Source organism: Hibiscus syriacus, unplaced genomic scaffold (assembly GCF_006381635.1).
Source record: "Hibiscus syriacus cultivar Baekdansim isolate YM2019G1 unplaced genomic scaffold, ASM638163v2 tig00110602_pilon, whole genome shotgun sequence".
Taxonomy (NCBI): domain Eukaryota; kingdom Viridiplantae; phylum Streptophyta; class Magnoliopsida; order Malvales; family Malvaceae; genus Hibiscus; species Hibiscus syriacus.
The window spans coordinates 128,133-144,355 of record NW_024062798.1 but is presented as its reverse complement, the minus strand read 5'-3'; the positions used below and the strand labels follow the sequence as shown (position 1 = coordinate 144,355).

General features: G+C 38.1%; 2 protein-coding genes and 2 pseudogenes across 2 annotated transcripts; 2 read left to right on the top strand and 2 right to left on the bottom strand.

Moving 5' to 3' along the window:
• LOC120135124 lies at window positions 1-2,016 on the top strand (annotated as a pseudogene).
• Window positions 2,017-2,374: 358 nt separating this feature from the next.
• LOC120135081 lies at window positions 2,375-4,838 on the bottom strand (annotated as a pseudogene).
• A 1,348-nt stretch (window positions 4,839-6,186) lies between these two features.
• LOC120135209 (heat shock 70 kDa protein 6, chloroplastic-like) lies at window positions 6,187-9,894 on the top strand. The gene is made up of 8 exons (XM_039151523.1): window positions 6,187-6,897; window positions 7,548-7,800; window positions 7,921-7,972; window positions 8,010-8,180; window positions 8,272-8,370; window positions 8,440-8,629; window positions 8,791-9,189; window positions 9,295-9,894. The coding sequence occupies exons 1-8, from the start codon at window positions 6,346-6,348 to the stop codon at window positions 9,688-9,690; spliced, it is 2,112 nt and encodes a 703-aa protein (XP_039007454.1). The 5' UTR covers window positions 6,187-6,345; the 3' UTR covers window positions 9,691-9,894.
• Window positions 9,895-10,222: 328 nt separating this feature from the next.
• Window positions 10,223-13,928, bottom strand: LOC120135123. Its single transcript, XM_039151471.1, has 12 exons — window positions 13,914-13,928; window positions 13,707-13,808; window positions 13,536-13,619; window positions 13,102-13,179; window positions 12,917-13,009; window positions 12,354-12,437; window positions 11,836-11,931; window positions 11,689-11,751; window positions 11,383-11,413; window positions 11,096-11,142; window positions 10,938-10,996; window positions 10,223-10,526 (listed from the first exon to the last, which is right to left on the bottom strand). The coding sequence occupies exons 1-12, from the start codon at window positions 13,926-13,928 to the stop codon at window positions 10,301-10,303; spliced, it is 978 nt and encodes a 325-aa protein (XP_039007402.1). The 3' UTR covers window positions 10,223-10,300.
• Window positions 13,929-16,223: the final 2,295 nt, after the last annotated feature.

Here is a 16,223-nt window from a genome sequence, read left to right as displayed (position 1 = left end):
ATGGGAACAAAGGTAGACAAGGAACAGCAGTTAGTTTCAGAAAGAATGAGGAGGAAACTCAATGAAGTAAACACAGCAGCTCAACTGCTCCTGTCCAAGACCACATCAATTTCACTCTTCAGGTTGCCCCAAACTCAAATCTTTACTTGGAAATATGAGTTCTCCGGGTATTTGATTTCTTAGTAATTGTTGGAACTAAATTGAGATTTTGAAAGTAAAGCTTTGAACTTTGCTGGTTTCTTCAGATATTAAAAGATTCTACATTTTCTTGTCAAATTTGCTTGTTTTTCTGACCAGTTATGATGAAATAACTTGAGCTTCTTGGTTGTGTTGTGGTTTTATTGATTGTGTTTTAAATTTGGTGTGATGATTGGTTGCAGCAAGCTTATTTCAAGTGTGCCTATGGATGCTTTGATAGAGCAAGGAAACAAGAGATAAGCAATTGTGTTGAACATTGCAGCGTTCCCGTTGTTAGTGCTCAACATCGTTTCGAGGACGAAATGGCCGAGTTTCAAGTAAGTTTCATATGTTTTCTGAACTTTGTTTCAAGGAAAAGCTACTTGGGCCTCATTATTCTCTTCATTGAACAGCTTTTAACTTTTCTATGGCTAACGTTTTATCCTCACTTTGCTTTCTGTCTTAACAAATTTCGGGACCTTTTGTTTCCATGATCGTGCTAAGATCGAGCTGCTCTTAGTCTATGGTTTTTATGTTTTCTCCCGAGTTTTGTTTTAGAAGGGTGGTTTCTGAAAGTTAGCACATTGCTCTTGCATTTCTTCTTTCACTACAAGCATTTTCTAAAATAAATAGTTAATTTGTGGAGCGGATGTGATCGAATGGCGGTACACCGAGCCACTCCTCTAACCATACAGTAGCCTGCCCATGATTCTGGATAATGTTCTAGAAATGTTCGCATTAAACATCCTTTTGGAGTCTGCCTTTGAGCGCCTGAATCAGTTCAACAAAAAGAAGTAAAATCCCCTAGTTGGGCTGTCTTCGAGCAAGCTCTTTGCTTTCATCGTGAGTGTTTTTCCACTACCTTCTTTGATGTATCCATTGCCAGTTCCCTTCGGTACAGAGTTCTTTGCCTGGCCAGTGACACCATTCAAAAGCAGGAGTCGTTCAAAGAAAATAGGCACGCAAATGAGTTTTAAAGAAGTGAGGTTCGTGCTAAATGACTGGAATGAACGTATCTGTTTTCAAGTCTTTGCCTCTCCTACTGAGAACAGGGCTGCTTGGTGAACTCTGGTCTGATTCCTAAAAATAGTTATCCGTGTTCGTTGAAGTCCTTTGGACTGATGTCCCGTTCCATGATTCTGGCATTGCATGCTTATTAGAAAATGCTCAGAGGCAGTATATGACAACGTGAGGTTAGTTTGTAAGTGCTGAGGAATATGCAAATGGAAAATGTTATTAGTGGAAACGGATAGGTAGTTTACAGGAAACTAGACGATACGATAGAAGTGCAGCGGAACAGGAATATCAAACAAAGAAAAGGGAAATGAGTTGTTTAGGTAATATGACCGGTGGTGGTGTCCCTTGTAGAGAAATTGTGGTGTATAACTTAAGAAATCTTGTTTTCCGACTTTCAAACGAAGGATTCTTCAGCGTTTGTTATGGAGCAAATAATGTTAGATCTAAGGATTCTCCATGTTCAGATTCTGTTGTTTTATTGAACTTTCATCCAGATATTACACCATAATAATATATTGATGGATAATTGTTCTGATGGATGTAGGAGAGGTTGAATTGATCCTTGACGGTCTGCCAAGACAAATACGAATCAGCTAAACTTCAACAAAACATGACCGATGCAGTCAACGAGTTGGAATCGTGCGTTTACCAGTCGATCGAGGATAACATGAAGACATTGCCGCACCTCGTCGGGAGAATGAAGTCTTCTTTCAGCATCGGTGTTTGAGGCCAGATGCTTATCAGAATAATGCTGGTGACCCATTTCTATTCACTTCACTGATTTTTAGATTATATGGTAGGCATCTCCCTACAATTGCTTTAATTAATGGCCATCTGCGACAAGGCTTCGCATATGGACGAGTTTCCTCTTGTTTGACACTTACTTGAACCTTGCTCTTAGGCAATACATAGGTTATTGGATTCGGATGAGTAACGATGTGAGTATAACATGTATGTCCGATTTTTTTAACGGTCGTATCCTCGTACCGATATTCAAAACTTTGCTGGACATCGACTACGTGAACACTTAAATAAAATGAAAAAATCGAAACAACATAACCACTGAATAAGTAAAATGAACAATAGAACTCATACAGCGGAACACCCCGTCTCAATTTTATTTTCAATAGAACTCATAGTTGAAGAACTTCAAGGAAATGCCCTTCTCAATTTTATTTACATACAGGAGACTTCATGGTTCAGGCTGCATTTTCTCACATTCATCTCGAATAGATTGGAAAAGTACCAAGGAGAGGTATCGCTCACCAAAGCTTGGAAACACGACCTGATAACATTCAAATACTTATGAGTTTTATCATATTAAATGGTTGTATAGGTACCAAAAATTGTGTCTTGGGGGGGGGGGGAGCATGCAATCGTGTATATGTATATATTGGTGAGAGATGACCTGTGCAACTGATTTTCTGATTGCTGATGGCCAAAGGCAAGATGGAGAGTTTTTAAGAATGGAAGCCATACTTTTAAATTTTCCAGATTATTAAGGTCAACAAGCAAAAATAAATCCTAGAGAGAGGGAATGATACTTTTAGAATCTAGTACAATGCAGACCATCAGCCAGGCAATCGAGAATACAAATAAACATATTAGGTGTAGGTTTTGCCTTTATTAGTTCCTCACGGAGATGCACGAGCATGCGCATGCACCAAAGAAGTGAACAAAACGAGAAGAGGGAAGGATTAATATCGGGAATATAACACCTAAATTAGGCAAGTTAGTGACATAACGTTATAACATATGGTTTGGCTTCAGGTGGTTCATATTTGGATGACGTAGCCTTCTATCCAAAGTTCACTATTCTATGTTTGGAAGCTTTAGTTCACTTCCCAGCTCTTAATTTTGGGATTTGCAAATCTTAAGTCATGCCATTCTTTAATATTATCACTCAGCTATTCACTATGACAATAGTTTGATTTATGTCATTCCTCTAGTTTAACAAAAGACTTACACCTCCATATTTGTTTTTAGCTTTCGAGTTATATTTGATGTTCATAATTTCCAAAATAGCAATATCCTACTTGAAAACTGCAGGCCAAGTTCTTGGTATATTCAAAAGATACTTACAGCAATCAGCTTCCCAGCATTCTCCGGTCTTTTCCCAACTTCCATTGCAGCAGCTGCCGCAGCTCCAGAGGATATGCCAACCTGATATTACATAGTATAATGAATCAAATTAGCCAAGAACGAACATTATAGCACATGTAGAACACAATATATAAATGGAATTCAATTGTCACTCTATTCTGTTCACTTTTCATTTTTTGATGTCCCTAGGGTTTTGAAAGTCTTTCATAAACTCAAACCACATGGCTAACTTCCTGCATGATCCAAGTCCAAGAACCTTCTGATTATTTAAGCTTAGGTCAAGCTTTTGAATTACTAAGGTCATATGTACAAAGAGCAATGACATCTTCCCATTTGTGTTAAACTTCCTACTGCTAGGATTAACGACATGCAACAACAAATTAATGTCGGTAAAGAACCATTCATTTTTGCTTCCAGTCCAAACTTTGAAAGTCACTTTAAAGTTGACGAAAATGAACTTACCATCAAGCCTTCTTGCAGGGCTAATTGCTTTGCAGTTTCAACAGCTTCATCACTGGATATCTGTTGATTCAAATCCATCAGAAGGTTACACGACTTCATGCACCGAAGCCATTAGAGAGACTTATATAAAGAAAACCTCAACTACCAATTCAATGACACTAAGGCCACTCGACTTGCAGAAATAAAAAAAAAGATACCCAGGAAGAAGGAGAACAAAACTCAGACCTGTATAACTTCATCCATCACATCTTGGTCCAAATTCCCAGGTATAAAACCTGCTCCAATCCCTTGAATCTTGTGAGGACCTGTATTTGATAAGGGGGAGATGGGGTGTCAAGTGTCAACATAATATGCACATTCCTAAAAATTGACAATTGAAGATAATATATCTAAAAAAAAAAGAAGGTTATCTCCTCTTACCAGGCTTTCCACCGGAAAGTATGTTGCTCTCTGTAGGTTCAACACCAATTACCTGATAGGTCCATAGTCATAAACAAACAGTCAAAGTATTCAGTTGCAAAACAAGACAAGATCCTTGCTGAAAAATAAAATAAAAAGAATTCCTTAAAGAAAATCAGTACTGTTGGTAGATGCTAAAAAGTTACTTTTCTTTTATCAGAAATTTTCAAAAAAAATTCTCTGAAATTCAATGTGATAATGTTCAGAAGGACATGTGATATGAATCCCATTCAGGATTAGTTAAAAGCAGATGATCACCTTTATGTTGGGATTCTTTTCTTTAAGGAACCGACCTACTCCAGATATAGTTCCACCGGTTCCAATCCCTCCAACAAATATGTCCACCTTGCCTCTGGCATCTTCCCAGATCTCTGGACCAGTTGTCTAATAGTGTATCTGCAAAAGGAAATATGAATTTTTACCTAAGGCCACAAAACGCAGGAAATTACTAATAAGGAGTTGTAAATACTTACTTTGGGATTTGCTGGATTGTCAAACTGTTGAAGCATGTAGCCATTGGGTGTGCTGTTCACAATCTCTTCAGCTTTCTGAACAGCCCCCTTCATGCCTTTTGCTGGATCAGTTAAAATAAGGTCAGCTCCGAATGCTTTCAAAAGCATGGTACCTCAACACAAAAGGCAGCCCCAAAACCACCCATTCCAAGCAGAAAACCACCACGCACAACCCGCCGGCGGGTTTCAGTATCAGAACCCCGTCTTCTTCCCCGACGTAGGACTGCAAGTACCCCCCAGAAATCCGATGTCCGTTCCATATGAGCACCGAAAAAACAGAGCCCTCGAATATCGACGTCAGCACCGTCGTCACCATCGGATAATTTACACTCATCCAATAGTCTAAATCAATGTAAAATTAAAAACTTTTCCTTTATGCAATTTTATCTAACCCTGCTACATCTCTTATATAAGGGCATGACCCAGTTACATTAACTATAAAAATTTTAATTTTACACATTTTTAAAACTATTAAATGAATAGAATGAAAGGATAAGATTAAAATAAGATATTCACCGGAAAAAATTAAGGAATTAATCTCATACTTTGATTTCTTTCATCTAACAGTCCTATAAAGATGTAAAATTAGAATTTTTACCCCATATATAAGTGTATCATAACTCATATATATACTTTTCGAAACAAAACTTGTTTCTATAGTTGTTTTGGCTATAAGTTCGAGAAGAATACGAGGTTTCCTAAGAATGTTTGTAATTGTTCGAGTTTTCGTTCCTTAATCGATTTTTTAATTTATCTAGGTCCTTTTAAGATAATATCTTTTTAGATATTTTCTTAGTAATTAATAATATACACATCTTACTAAAACAACTGATTAAACTTATGATTTCTAAAAAGAATAATATTTTCTTTTTTCGTTAAGATCGTTTGATAGATTCGAATCCTAAACGATTTAAATATTAATATATATATATATATATTTTATTTAATTAAAATAATTACAAAATATTATCTATTCTAAATACTCTTAATAAATTTGACAATCAAATCACCCTCGTGCATTAATATGATCATTGTTTTGATTAATATATTCAATGTTAGTTAACTCTATTCTCATTATAATAATAAATATTGATATTTAAATATAAATTAATATTTAATGTATTAAGGTGTATAATTATATATATATATATTATAATTATTATATATAATGTTCAATATTATGAGATAGACAATCATAGTGGGCATTTTGCTTCGTTTTTGGGCTTTGTTTTATGAGAAGATGTTCTTTGAATCAACAATGGATTTATCTTTGGAAAACCCAGATTCTGCAACCACCTAGAACTTTCTTTTTCTTTCCATCCAAACAGCGACAAAAGCATCAAAATCAAACTCAATGTTCTGAGAGCATTCCAGAGTCTCTCCACGTGTCATCACCCAACTCGGTCACACTGTCATTCTTTGGTCTGGTTTCTTTTAAAAGAAACTAAAGACCTTCTCCTTCCTCGTATGATCTTCAACCTTGAGCTCAGCCTAAAACCTTAGCCTTAGCATTCTTCGCATTCTCTTTTCTGCGGTGAATTATGGGTTTCTCAATCCAAAGAAGAACCTTTGTCCACTCTCAATCCATCGTTCTTGTAGTTATTGTCTGCAAAAAATGGCGTCTTCCAACGCCCAAATCCACGTCCTTGGAGGCATGGGTTTCGCTTCTTCTAGAAAACCCAATAACCATTCCCCCAGAACGGTTTTCTTCGGGCTAAGGCTGCGCAATACGTCGTCGTTAAACGCCACCTTCTTACGGCTCGCCAACGTCGGCAACGGTAAACAGTACAATGTTGGGCCGGTGAGAGTTTTGAACGAGAAAGTGGTGGGAATCGATCTCGGGACTACTAACTCCGCCGTGGCGGCCATGGAAGGGGGGAAGCCGACAATAGTTACGAATGCGGAAGGGCAGAGAACGACGCCGACCGTGGTGGCGTATACGAAGAGTGGGGATAGGTTGGTTGGGCAGATTGCGAAACGACAAGCCGTCGTGAACCCTGAGAACACGTTCTTCTCGGTGAAGAGGTTCATCGGAAGGAAGATGGCGGAAGTGGACGAGGAAGCCAAACAGGTTTCTTACAAAGTTATCAGAGATGAGAATGGAAATGTTAAGCTTGAGTGTCCTGCCATTGGTAAACAATTCGCCGCCGAGGAGATTTCAGCTCAGGTATATTATATTGCGGGCGTTCTTACTTTTGCTTTGAGTACTCAACCATTCGAGTCATAAAATTTGTAGTCAGGGTGACAGTCTTATTCTATAATTCGAATTTTATTTAAAAAAATTTCTTAGTCAAATCTAATTTATTAAATTTTAATTAAATCGAGTTAAATTTATTGAATTTCTATATAAATTTTAATTATAAATATTTATAATAATGTATTATTCGAATCATATACTATATGCATGTATATTTTTTTATATTTTTGCATTCGTAACATACATATACGAAATATACATGTATCACGTAGAGTCAAAGGAACTCTATTTGAAAATTAATCCTCTAATTAGTAATTTTTTTTTAGTTATTCGAGTTTTATTTTATAAGTCCACTCAAATTTAAAATCTTTTCTAGGTACAAGATCACGAGTCGACTCTTTAACATCGAGTCGAGTTGAAAATTTTAGTTTGTTTCAGTCGAATCGAATTTTACTTACCACTAGTTATGTTGTTTATGAATTAGATAGCCTTTACTATGATTCTGTAGCCCGATTCAACAATAATCGAGTCCAATTCGAGTGTTTTCGCTGCTGAAACCGAATACCTTGTGAATTTAGAATATTTCTATGTTAAAGGGTTGTTTTTACTGTTGGATATAGGTTTTGAGAAAGCTTGTTGATGATGCATCGAAGTTTTTGAACGATAATGTGACCAAAGCTGTTGTTACCGTCCCTGCTTACTTCAATGATTCCCAAAGGACGGCTACGAAGGATGCCGGTCGAATCGCCGGGTTAGAAGTTCTCCGGATTATCAATGAACCTACTGCTGCCTCTTTGGCATATGGGTTTGAGAAGAAGAACAATGAAACCATCCTTGTTTTTGATCTCGGAGGTGGTACTTTCGACGTTTCGGGTATGTTGTCCACTTGTTATGTTGTATGTTACAATGAGTGAATGACTTGATCTTTTGTTGGTTAAGAACTGAAGATAACACCAGAAAATGATTTGTTGTGTATTTGTTGATATGTGACAGTGCTCGAGGTTGGTGATGGAGTGTTTGAAGTGCTTTCTACGTCCGGAGACACGTTTTCCGTTATGTTATGTGTCGTTCTAGTGGTGAAGCATGTCATGTAACTTGTTTCACTTGCAGAGAATTGTTGATTGGCTTGCTGAAAACTTTAGGAGAGACGAAGGCATAGATCTTTTGAAAGACAAACAAGCTCTTCAGCGGTTAACCGAGACGGCCGAGAAAGCTAAAATGGAGTTATCGACTTTGACTCAGACTAATATAAGGCATTGCTCTCCTCTTTTTTGATCATGCTTTCATTTCTGCAAATTTCTATCTGGTGTTTAGTAGCAGAGCCTTTTTCTTGCTCGGTTGCAGTTTACCTTTCATTACGGCCACTGCAGACGGGCCTAAGCACATCGAAACCACACTTACCAGGGTTAAGTTTGAGGAATTGTGCTCAGACCTACTTGACAGGTAGTGTTTATGTTCCTAAATTTTGTACTCAGTTTTTCAGGTTTATCATCTGTTTAATATGTTCTGTAGGCTCAAAACACCAGTGGAGAATGCCCTGGGGGATGCAAAACTTTCCATTAAGGACATAGCTGAGGTTATCCTTGTCGGTGGGTCTACACGGATCCCGGCTGTTCAGGAACTCGTAAAGAAGATGACCGGCAAGGAACCTAATCTGACGGTCAATCCGGACGAAGTTGTCGCTTTAGGGGCTGCAGTTCAGGTGGGTTTAGTCTTCATTAAGTTGCCTTGAAAGTTCTAAATCAAATTTTCCTTTGCAGTTGAATGTGGTAGAGTTGGTTATAGAATTTGAATGTGATAAGTCCTATTGTTGTTTGAAGTTCTATTCTTAGAATGTTTCCTTTCGCCTCCCCGTTATTGTAGGCCGGTGTTTTAGCCGGAGATGTCAGTGATATTGTGCTTTTGGATGTTACACCATTGTCACTTGGTCTAGAAACACTTGGTGGTGTTATGACCAAAATTATCCCAAGAAATACCGCATTGCCAACCTCCAAATCGGAAGCCTTTTCAACTGCTGCCGATGGCCAGACAAGCGTCGAGATTAATGTACTTCAAGGTGAAAGAGAGTTTGTTAGGGATAACAAATCGCTCGGAAGCTTCCGACTTGATGGGATCCCACCGGCACCACGTGGAGTTCCGCAGATCGAAGTTAAATTCGACATTGATGCCAATGGTATCCTCTCTGTGACTGCTGTCGATAAGGGAACGGGGAAGAAGCAGGACATCACTATTACTGGTGCCAGTACCTTGCCCGGTGATGAGGTATGTATATTTGATATTTCTGGTGTTACTCGGATGAATTGCTCTTAATTTTCGAGCTGTTACACAAACTATATCGAAATATTACTAAATTTTATTGTGATGCAGGTTGATAGGATGGTGAAGGAAGCTGAGAAGTTTGCAAAGGAGGATAAGGAGAAAAGAGATGCTATAGACACAAAGAACCAGGCAGATTCTGTAGTGTATCAGACAGAGAAGCAGCTGAAAGAACTTGGGGACAAGGTTCCTGCGGCAGTCAAAGAGAAGGTAGAGGTGAAACTGCGAGAGCTCAAGGACATGATTTCAGGGGGCTCGACACAAGGTATAAAGGATGCCATGGCTGCCCTCAACCAAGAAGTAATGCAGCTTGGCCAGTCGGTCTACAACCAACCCGGCGCTGCCACTGGCCCTACACCTGGTGGTGAAACTGGACCTTCAGATTCATCATCTAGCAAGGGGTCTGATGGGGATGTAATTGATGCGGATTTCTCCGACAGCCAATGAAAACAGGCATTGACCATGTGAGGGTTGGGATTGAATTTTCTATCGTTTTAGTTCCATGGTAGTGAGTGAAAAGTGGAAAACTAATGATTTTAGAATCATGGATGATATACTATATATAGGAGAATGTCCAAACCGTAAAGCTCTTTGGGTGATAAGCCTGTGTATATTTTAACAAATGAATGTTAATGAATCCTGTATCGACCACTGCCTTGTTTCTGTATATTTGACCGAAGCAGGTTCGAACCAATTTGATTCGGTTCGATTCGAGTATGATCTCCTGTTTCATAATCTGCATTTCTCAGCCTTGAATGGACTCATTATCATCATACAAGATGTTTTACCTGGGGATGCGCAGAATGTCATATTTGAACATGATGTATGTTTCTCTGGGGATGAGCATTTCTCAACTTCTTTATCGGGTGCGATTGGCACGATTATTACAAAACTCTATTGATACAACTGATAATGTAGAGGATTTGTTCTTAGGGCTTATACATGTCAGTTTGTGTGCAAACTCTTTGTTCACTATTACCAAATGAGCCAGGTCAACTTGCATTCACCACTCTGATGATCAAATGAGATGTTTTATTGCAAGAAGAACGTACTCCACCTATGCTTTGGAGAGATCGACCTTCTCATTCATCGGAGTTACTGCATTGGCAGATGGATCTTCTGAATCAGATGGTTTAGATTCATGCTTTGCAGCTGCCTGCAACACTAGGCTTTGGGCTTCTGACAACGAGGGTGAGGTTGGAAGTCCAATGCCGTTGGTTTCTAACTTCCCGGAAACCCATGAAAAAGTCAGAGCTCCGAATCTAACAGGGGCTAGCAACAACCTTCAAGATGTATTTCAGTTGGAAGAAACAAACCGTCGTTGAGGTTTCGGTGAAATTCAAAAGAACAGTTTGATGGATGAAGAATCTTAATACTCATCCTCGTGTAAATCTAATAACTATGCAAAAGCAAATGAGAGACGCATCTAATAACTTAATCAATGATAAAAAAAATATACTTGAGTCTCAAGTTCATAAGATTTATCTAATTCTCAGCACATTGCAGACAAAAGAACGTGCCACCCTCGAAAATAATGCATCGGAAACAGTTATATCAACCATTTTTCGACAACAATATCATGTAAGATCATGTCATCAATGGCCATTTAGTTTCGGCATGGATGTTAAACATGGTACTTCAAGTAAAATCATGAGTTTGAGCAATGTAAGTGCTTTGGAGGCTGTACGTTGTACCTTATGTCTTCTTTCAAATCCTCAGGGCCCTCGTATGAAGAGACTCGCCGATAGATGGTCTAGTTAAGTCACAAGCCGACAATGAGTAGGCTTAAAGATCACCATTATCAGATACCAAGAACTCGACCTAAACATTTTAAACCAGGATATTTACATACCAGGACTAGACCAACAATGCCAATAAGCTGCAATGATTTCTCCCACTCTAGAAAGAATCGGAACATCGGTAAACATAAAAAGCGACATAAAGTAAATGGTTATGAAGACAAAACACATGGGAATTTATATTAGAGAGGACATAATAAATAACATTTTCTCTTGCTCTTTCTCCATAATTTACAAATCAGAACTACTTATGACAGATGAACAATCAATAATTTCTTCCAGGTTTCGATTCAACAGCGAAAAGAAAAGGAACTGAGATTTCAGAGGACAAGATACGCACCTAGTAGTGCATAAATTGCTGCTACAGAACCCTGCCACAGAGATATTTATTAGAATTTGATGGGGTTTTAACTGATATAACTCACATGTTACATGTGAGGAAAATAATGACATCGGACCACGTTACGATTCCAAACACACTTCTAACGTCACCCGAGCTAGCGTAATAACGAGAATACACACATTACAATATACCAAACATACTCCTAACATAGCTAAAGCTAGTTCAACAACAAGAACACCTTTCTTTTAGCTAGCACATGAACTTAAAAAACTACATATTGAAAAGGGATCCTGAGCCTCTTACCACACAAAACCCGAGAACTTGCACCGGAGAAGGACTAATTTCTTTTAAGATTTCCTCAGCTTCCTGTGGTGAGCACAAGTTAAGATTACATTCAATTAGAAGGACTATTTCTACTAAGCTGAGGAAAGAGTACAGCATAATGAATACCTCGTTGAGTATCGTAAGTGTTCTCTGGTTTGAGTTCCTTAACTCGGAGAGCTGGTTCACCCAATACCGGAAACCACCCTGGACCAGGTATGGCTTCTGTGATTTTAAAACACATAAAATATTAGGTTATGCAATCCGTTTCACAATACCAGAAAACCCAAAGTCACTAAATGCAACAATTCATTTCAGGTATGTGTTCAAGAGTTCAGAAGATAAGATATCGAGAAAAAACGAGTTAGATTAGCCTGAGACAGCAGGCAACAGTTCAATGCTCAGACTCCAAAATGAGATCTTCAAAAACTATAACGGACCAAATTAATAAAAATTTCAACTTTAAACGGGTCTCATCTATGTTGGTTATTTCAAATTGAGATGAATATGTTCTCTCCTTAGATCAAAGAAATTCTAGCTGCCAGACACAACATCAAGACATGGATGTTAATTCATGAAAAGAACCATATGACCTTTCTCAGAATTATTTTCTTAAAGAATAACTTTGAAAATTTAAAAATGCTTACTGTAATCCCAAGTTTTCTCAATGATCTTGCAATTCCTTTGGAACGACTACCATCGTCATCCACAATTATGACCTTCGACCTGCCCTACAAGTGGTAGAAAAAGAACATATGTATAAATTATGATGTTTGATTCACAGGTCAATAACAATGGCCGCAGTCGGCAGTTAACTTTAGCTACATCCAATAAGGAAAAGACTGGATGTGCATGATCAACCTCTAGACAAATGTAAATAGCTTAGCATGACTTTAAACATTGACAATCCCCTTTCTCCCCTTCCCCTCTTCCTCCAACCTATGTAATGAAACGTGGCTTTGAAAAACTTAGATTCACGGTATGACAATAAAACTAAGTTGACAAAGAAGAGAGAAAAGATAATAAAGTTCATAGAAATACGAAGCTACAAAATCATATGGGGAAGTGTTCTCAGTAGCCTAAATGTGATTGAGTTACAGAATTTGGTTAGTCCGAGCCTAAGTTCTTTCACTCTTTCTGCAAAGCTCTAGCTTAAAAAACAGCTAAAACCAGTGAAGAGGTAAACAATGGAAAACAAGAAGATACAAACCTCAATGGTTTTCAAGTTTCGAATAACAGTAGCAATCAAGGAGTCATCAAGGTCCCTTCCACTCTTCATTAGATTCCGTATTGAGCCATTAACCTGAATGAAAACGAAGACAATAAAAGATAAAGCTTCGGGAAAGCCAAAAAAAAGGTAAACTTTTCAAGTAAGATAGTGAAGTTTAACCGGACCTCAGGTAAATATACACTAGCATAACGAGACCGAGCTGCTCGTCGAAGATCAGGAATGCCATCTCTCTCTCTTAAGACCTTGACAAAGTTAATGCCCCATAATAAGCCACTTCAGATTCAATATAATAGGAAAAACAAATTTCAACTTTAGAGAAGTAATAGATATTAATCATCCACGAGGGCAAATGGCACTCAAGGAAGAGGGGCATGAAAGCACTATGAGAACTAGGTTGATTAAGTCTCTTTGAATAAATGCATATTCCATGATACAAAAACTTAAAAGCCCAAAACTCACTGGAGCTTTTCTCAGGTGGGGTGCAGGATAGGCTTAGGACAGAGAACTAAGTTTGAGCTACGGTGCCTTCTTGTCTTGCTCAAAGACCAAAATAAAAGGGCAAAAAAAAAAATAGACAAAAGACTTTATGGTATCTTGCCTCAGGCCAGACATCAATAAGTAAAGCATTCTCCTTTCCAGACAAGAGCTCCAAAGTTATTAATTTGTATCTACTCGCAGATATCTAGAAACAGAAGTTTGTTTGTGGATCATCTAAGAACACTAAAACCATGAGTCATGAAACTGATATGAAAGCCAAATAAAAGGATACCCGTTGCAGGGCATCCCCAACAGGCTTTAAGGCTTTTCCTGTTTTCCCTTCATACAAAGTTATTAATTTGTATCTGTTAGACCTGCCTTTATGATACTGCTTCTTAATTTTAACCAGGATTATTACTTTGGTAGAAATTCAATGAGGCAACAGCATAATGAAATTAGTACTGAACCCTAATATCAGATTTTGAAGAGATAAGCATACTTTTGTTTGCTTCATCCCCTTTGGCCTTTTATCACCTTGATGGGAGAGTTGTTTGAGACCGCCTTTAACTTTTATAGTATTCTCTTTCCTATTCTAGAGGAATGCACTCATAAGTGAAATGGGACACCGGAATGTTCCTTGGTGTTTGATTCTACCACCAGTTTATATTTTCTGTAAGTTCTAGATTGCTAACACTACATTTTAGCCCCTATTCTTCTTTAATTCAAATTACGAGTCAAATAATGGGAAATAAAACGAGTACGAGTAATTTCCCTATAACCAGATTAGTGAGAATGCGAAATAAAAGCGGAAAAATAATACCCGAAATTGATAACGGAGTTCAACCAACTTGCTTACGTCTCCGAACTACTGCAAATCTTTTACTAAGAGAGAAAATTTACAGGTGTTTACAAAACACTCACTACTCACAAGAAAGCTCTCTAGAATTGGGAGAAAGAAATGATTTGGGATTATTTTGAAGCTAAATGGGCTAGGGTATTTATAGTTGAAGCTTATGGACTAATCTTGTAAATAGCCTAAAGTGTGCAGTGGCTAAAATGTAATTAACCCAAAAATATTTTAATTAAAATTCGGTGCCCCATTTATTGAATTAAAGTGTGCGGCGCCCCCTATTTTTGAAAACAATTCAGCTGGGCCCCCCTTTTGACTTTACGTTCAACAATCTCCCACTTGAATATTGATTTTAATCTTTCTTCACACCTCGATTAATGCATCAGCATTTCTGGTCTCGTTATTCTAGCATGCCAACTGAAGCTGAACACAACTTCAGTTTGTCCGTGGTTACCGTCTTTCTTAGCATGTTTGCCGGATTTTGAGCTCCACTAATCTTTTCAAGTTTCAAAATCTCATCTTCCAGAAGAGATCGGATAAAATGATATCGTAATTGTATGTGCTTCGTCCTGGAATGAAAAGACGGATTCTTTGCTAGATGGATAGCACTTTGACTGTCGCAATACAAAACATTGTTTTCTTGTTTCTTGCCTAACTCTTCTAAGAAACATTGTAGCCAAACCATCTCCTTGCTGGCTTCCGTAACAGTGACATATTCTGCTTCAGTTGTGGAGAGAGAAACTATATTCTGTAGTTGAGAAACCCAACTCACCGCGGTTCCTCTTAGAGTATAGACATACCCTGTAGTGCTCCTTCTGATGTCAACATTTCCGGCTAAGTCAGCATCTACATAGCCTGTCAGTATCGTATCTCCACCTTTGAAACAAAGTGCTTTGTTTGTGGTACCCCGCAGATATCTGATGATCCATTTGACTGCTTCCCAGTGTACCTTGCCTGGATTATTTATGTACCTGCTAACAGCTCCCACTGTATGAGCAATATCTGGTCTGGTACAAACTATGGCATACATCAGACTTCCAATTGATGAGACATACGACACCTTCACCATGTGTGCACGCTCTTCCTCCGTCTTTGGTGACTGTTCTTTGGAGAGTCTAAAATGAACACCTAAAGGTGTACTTACTGGTTTAGTATCTTGCATGTTGAACCTGGAGAGTACTTTGTTGATGTACTCAGCCTGTGATAACATCAAAGTCCCCAACTTTGTGTCTTTCTTGATCCTCATCCCAAGAATCTGCTTTGCAGCGCTCAGATCTTTCATTGCAAACTGCTTCGATAATTTTTGCTTCAAGTTTATAATCTATTGCATGTCTGAACCTGCAACAAGCATGTCATCAACATACAACAATAAAATAATGAAGTTATTATCGAACTTCTTGATGTAACAACAATGATATGCTTGGCATCTGGTAAAACCACTACTACTCATGAAGCTATCGAACTTCTTGTACCACTGTCTAGGAGTTTGTTTTAAACCATACAAGCTCTTCTTCAACCTGTATACCAGGTTTTTCTTGCTTGCCTCTATGAAGCCTTCTGGCTGCCTCATATAGATTTCTTCCTCCAAATCACCATGAAGGAAAGCTGTCTTTACATCTAACTGCTCAAGATGTAAATTTTCTGCAGCTACAATTTTCAACACCAGTATGATTGTAGACAGTTTTACAATTGGAGAGAAAATTTCATTGTAGTCAATACCTTCATTTTGTTGGAAACCTTTGACAATCAATCTTGCTTTGTAGCGTTTGCTCCCATTGTACTCTTCTTTGATCCTGTAGATCCACTTGTTATGGAGCTATTTCTTGCCTGGTGGTAATTCAGCTAATTCCTAAGTCTGATTTGACATAAGCGAGTCCATCTCATCTTTCATGAAAGACTCCCACTTGAGTGAATCCTCGACCTGCATTGCTTCATCATAGCACTCTGGTTCACCATTGT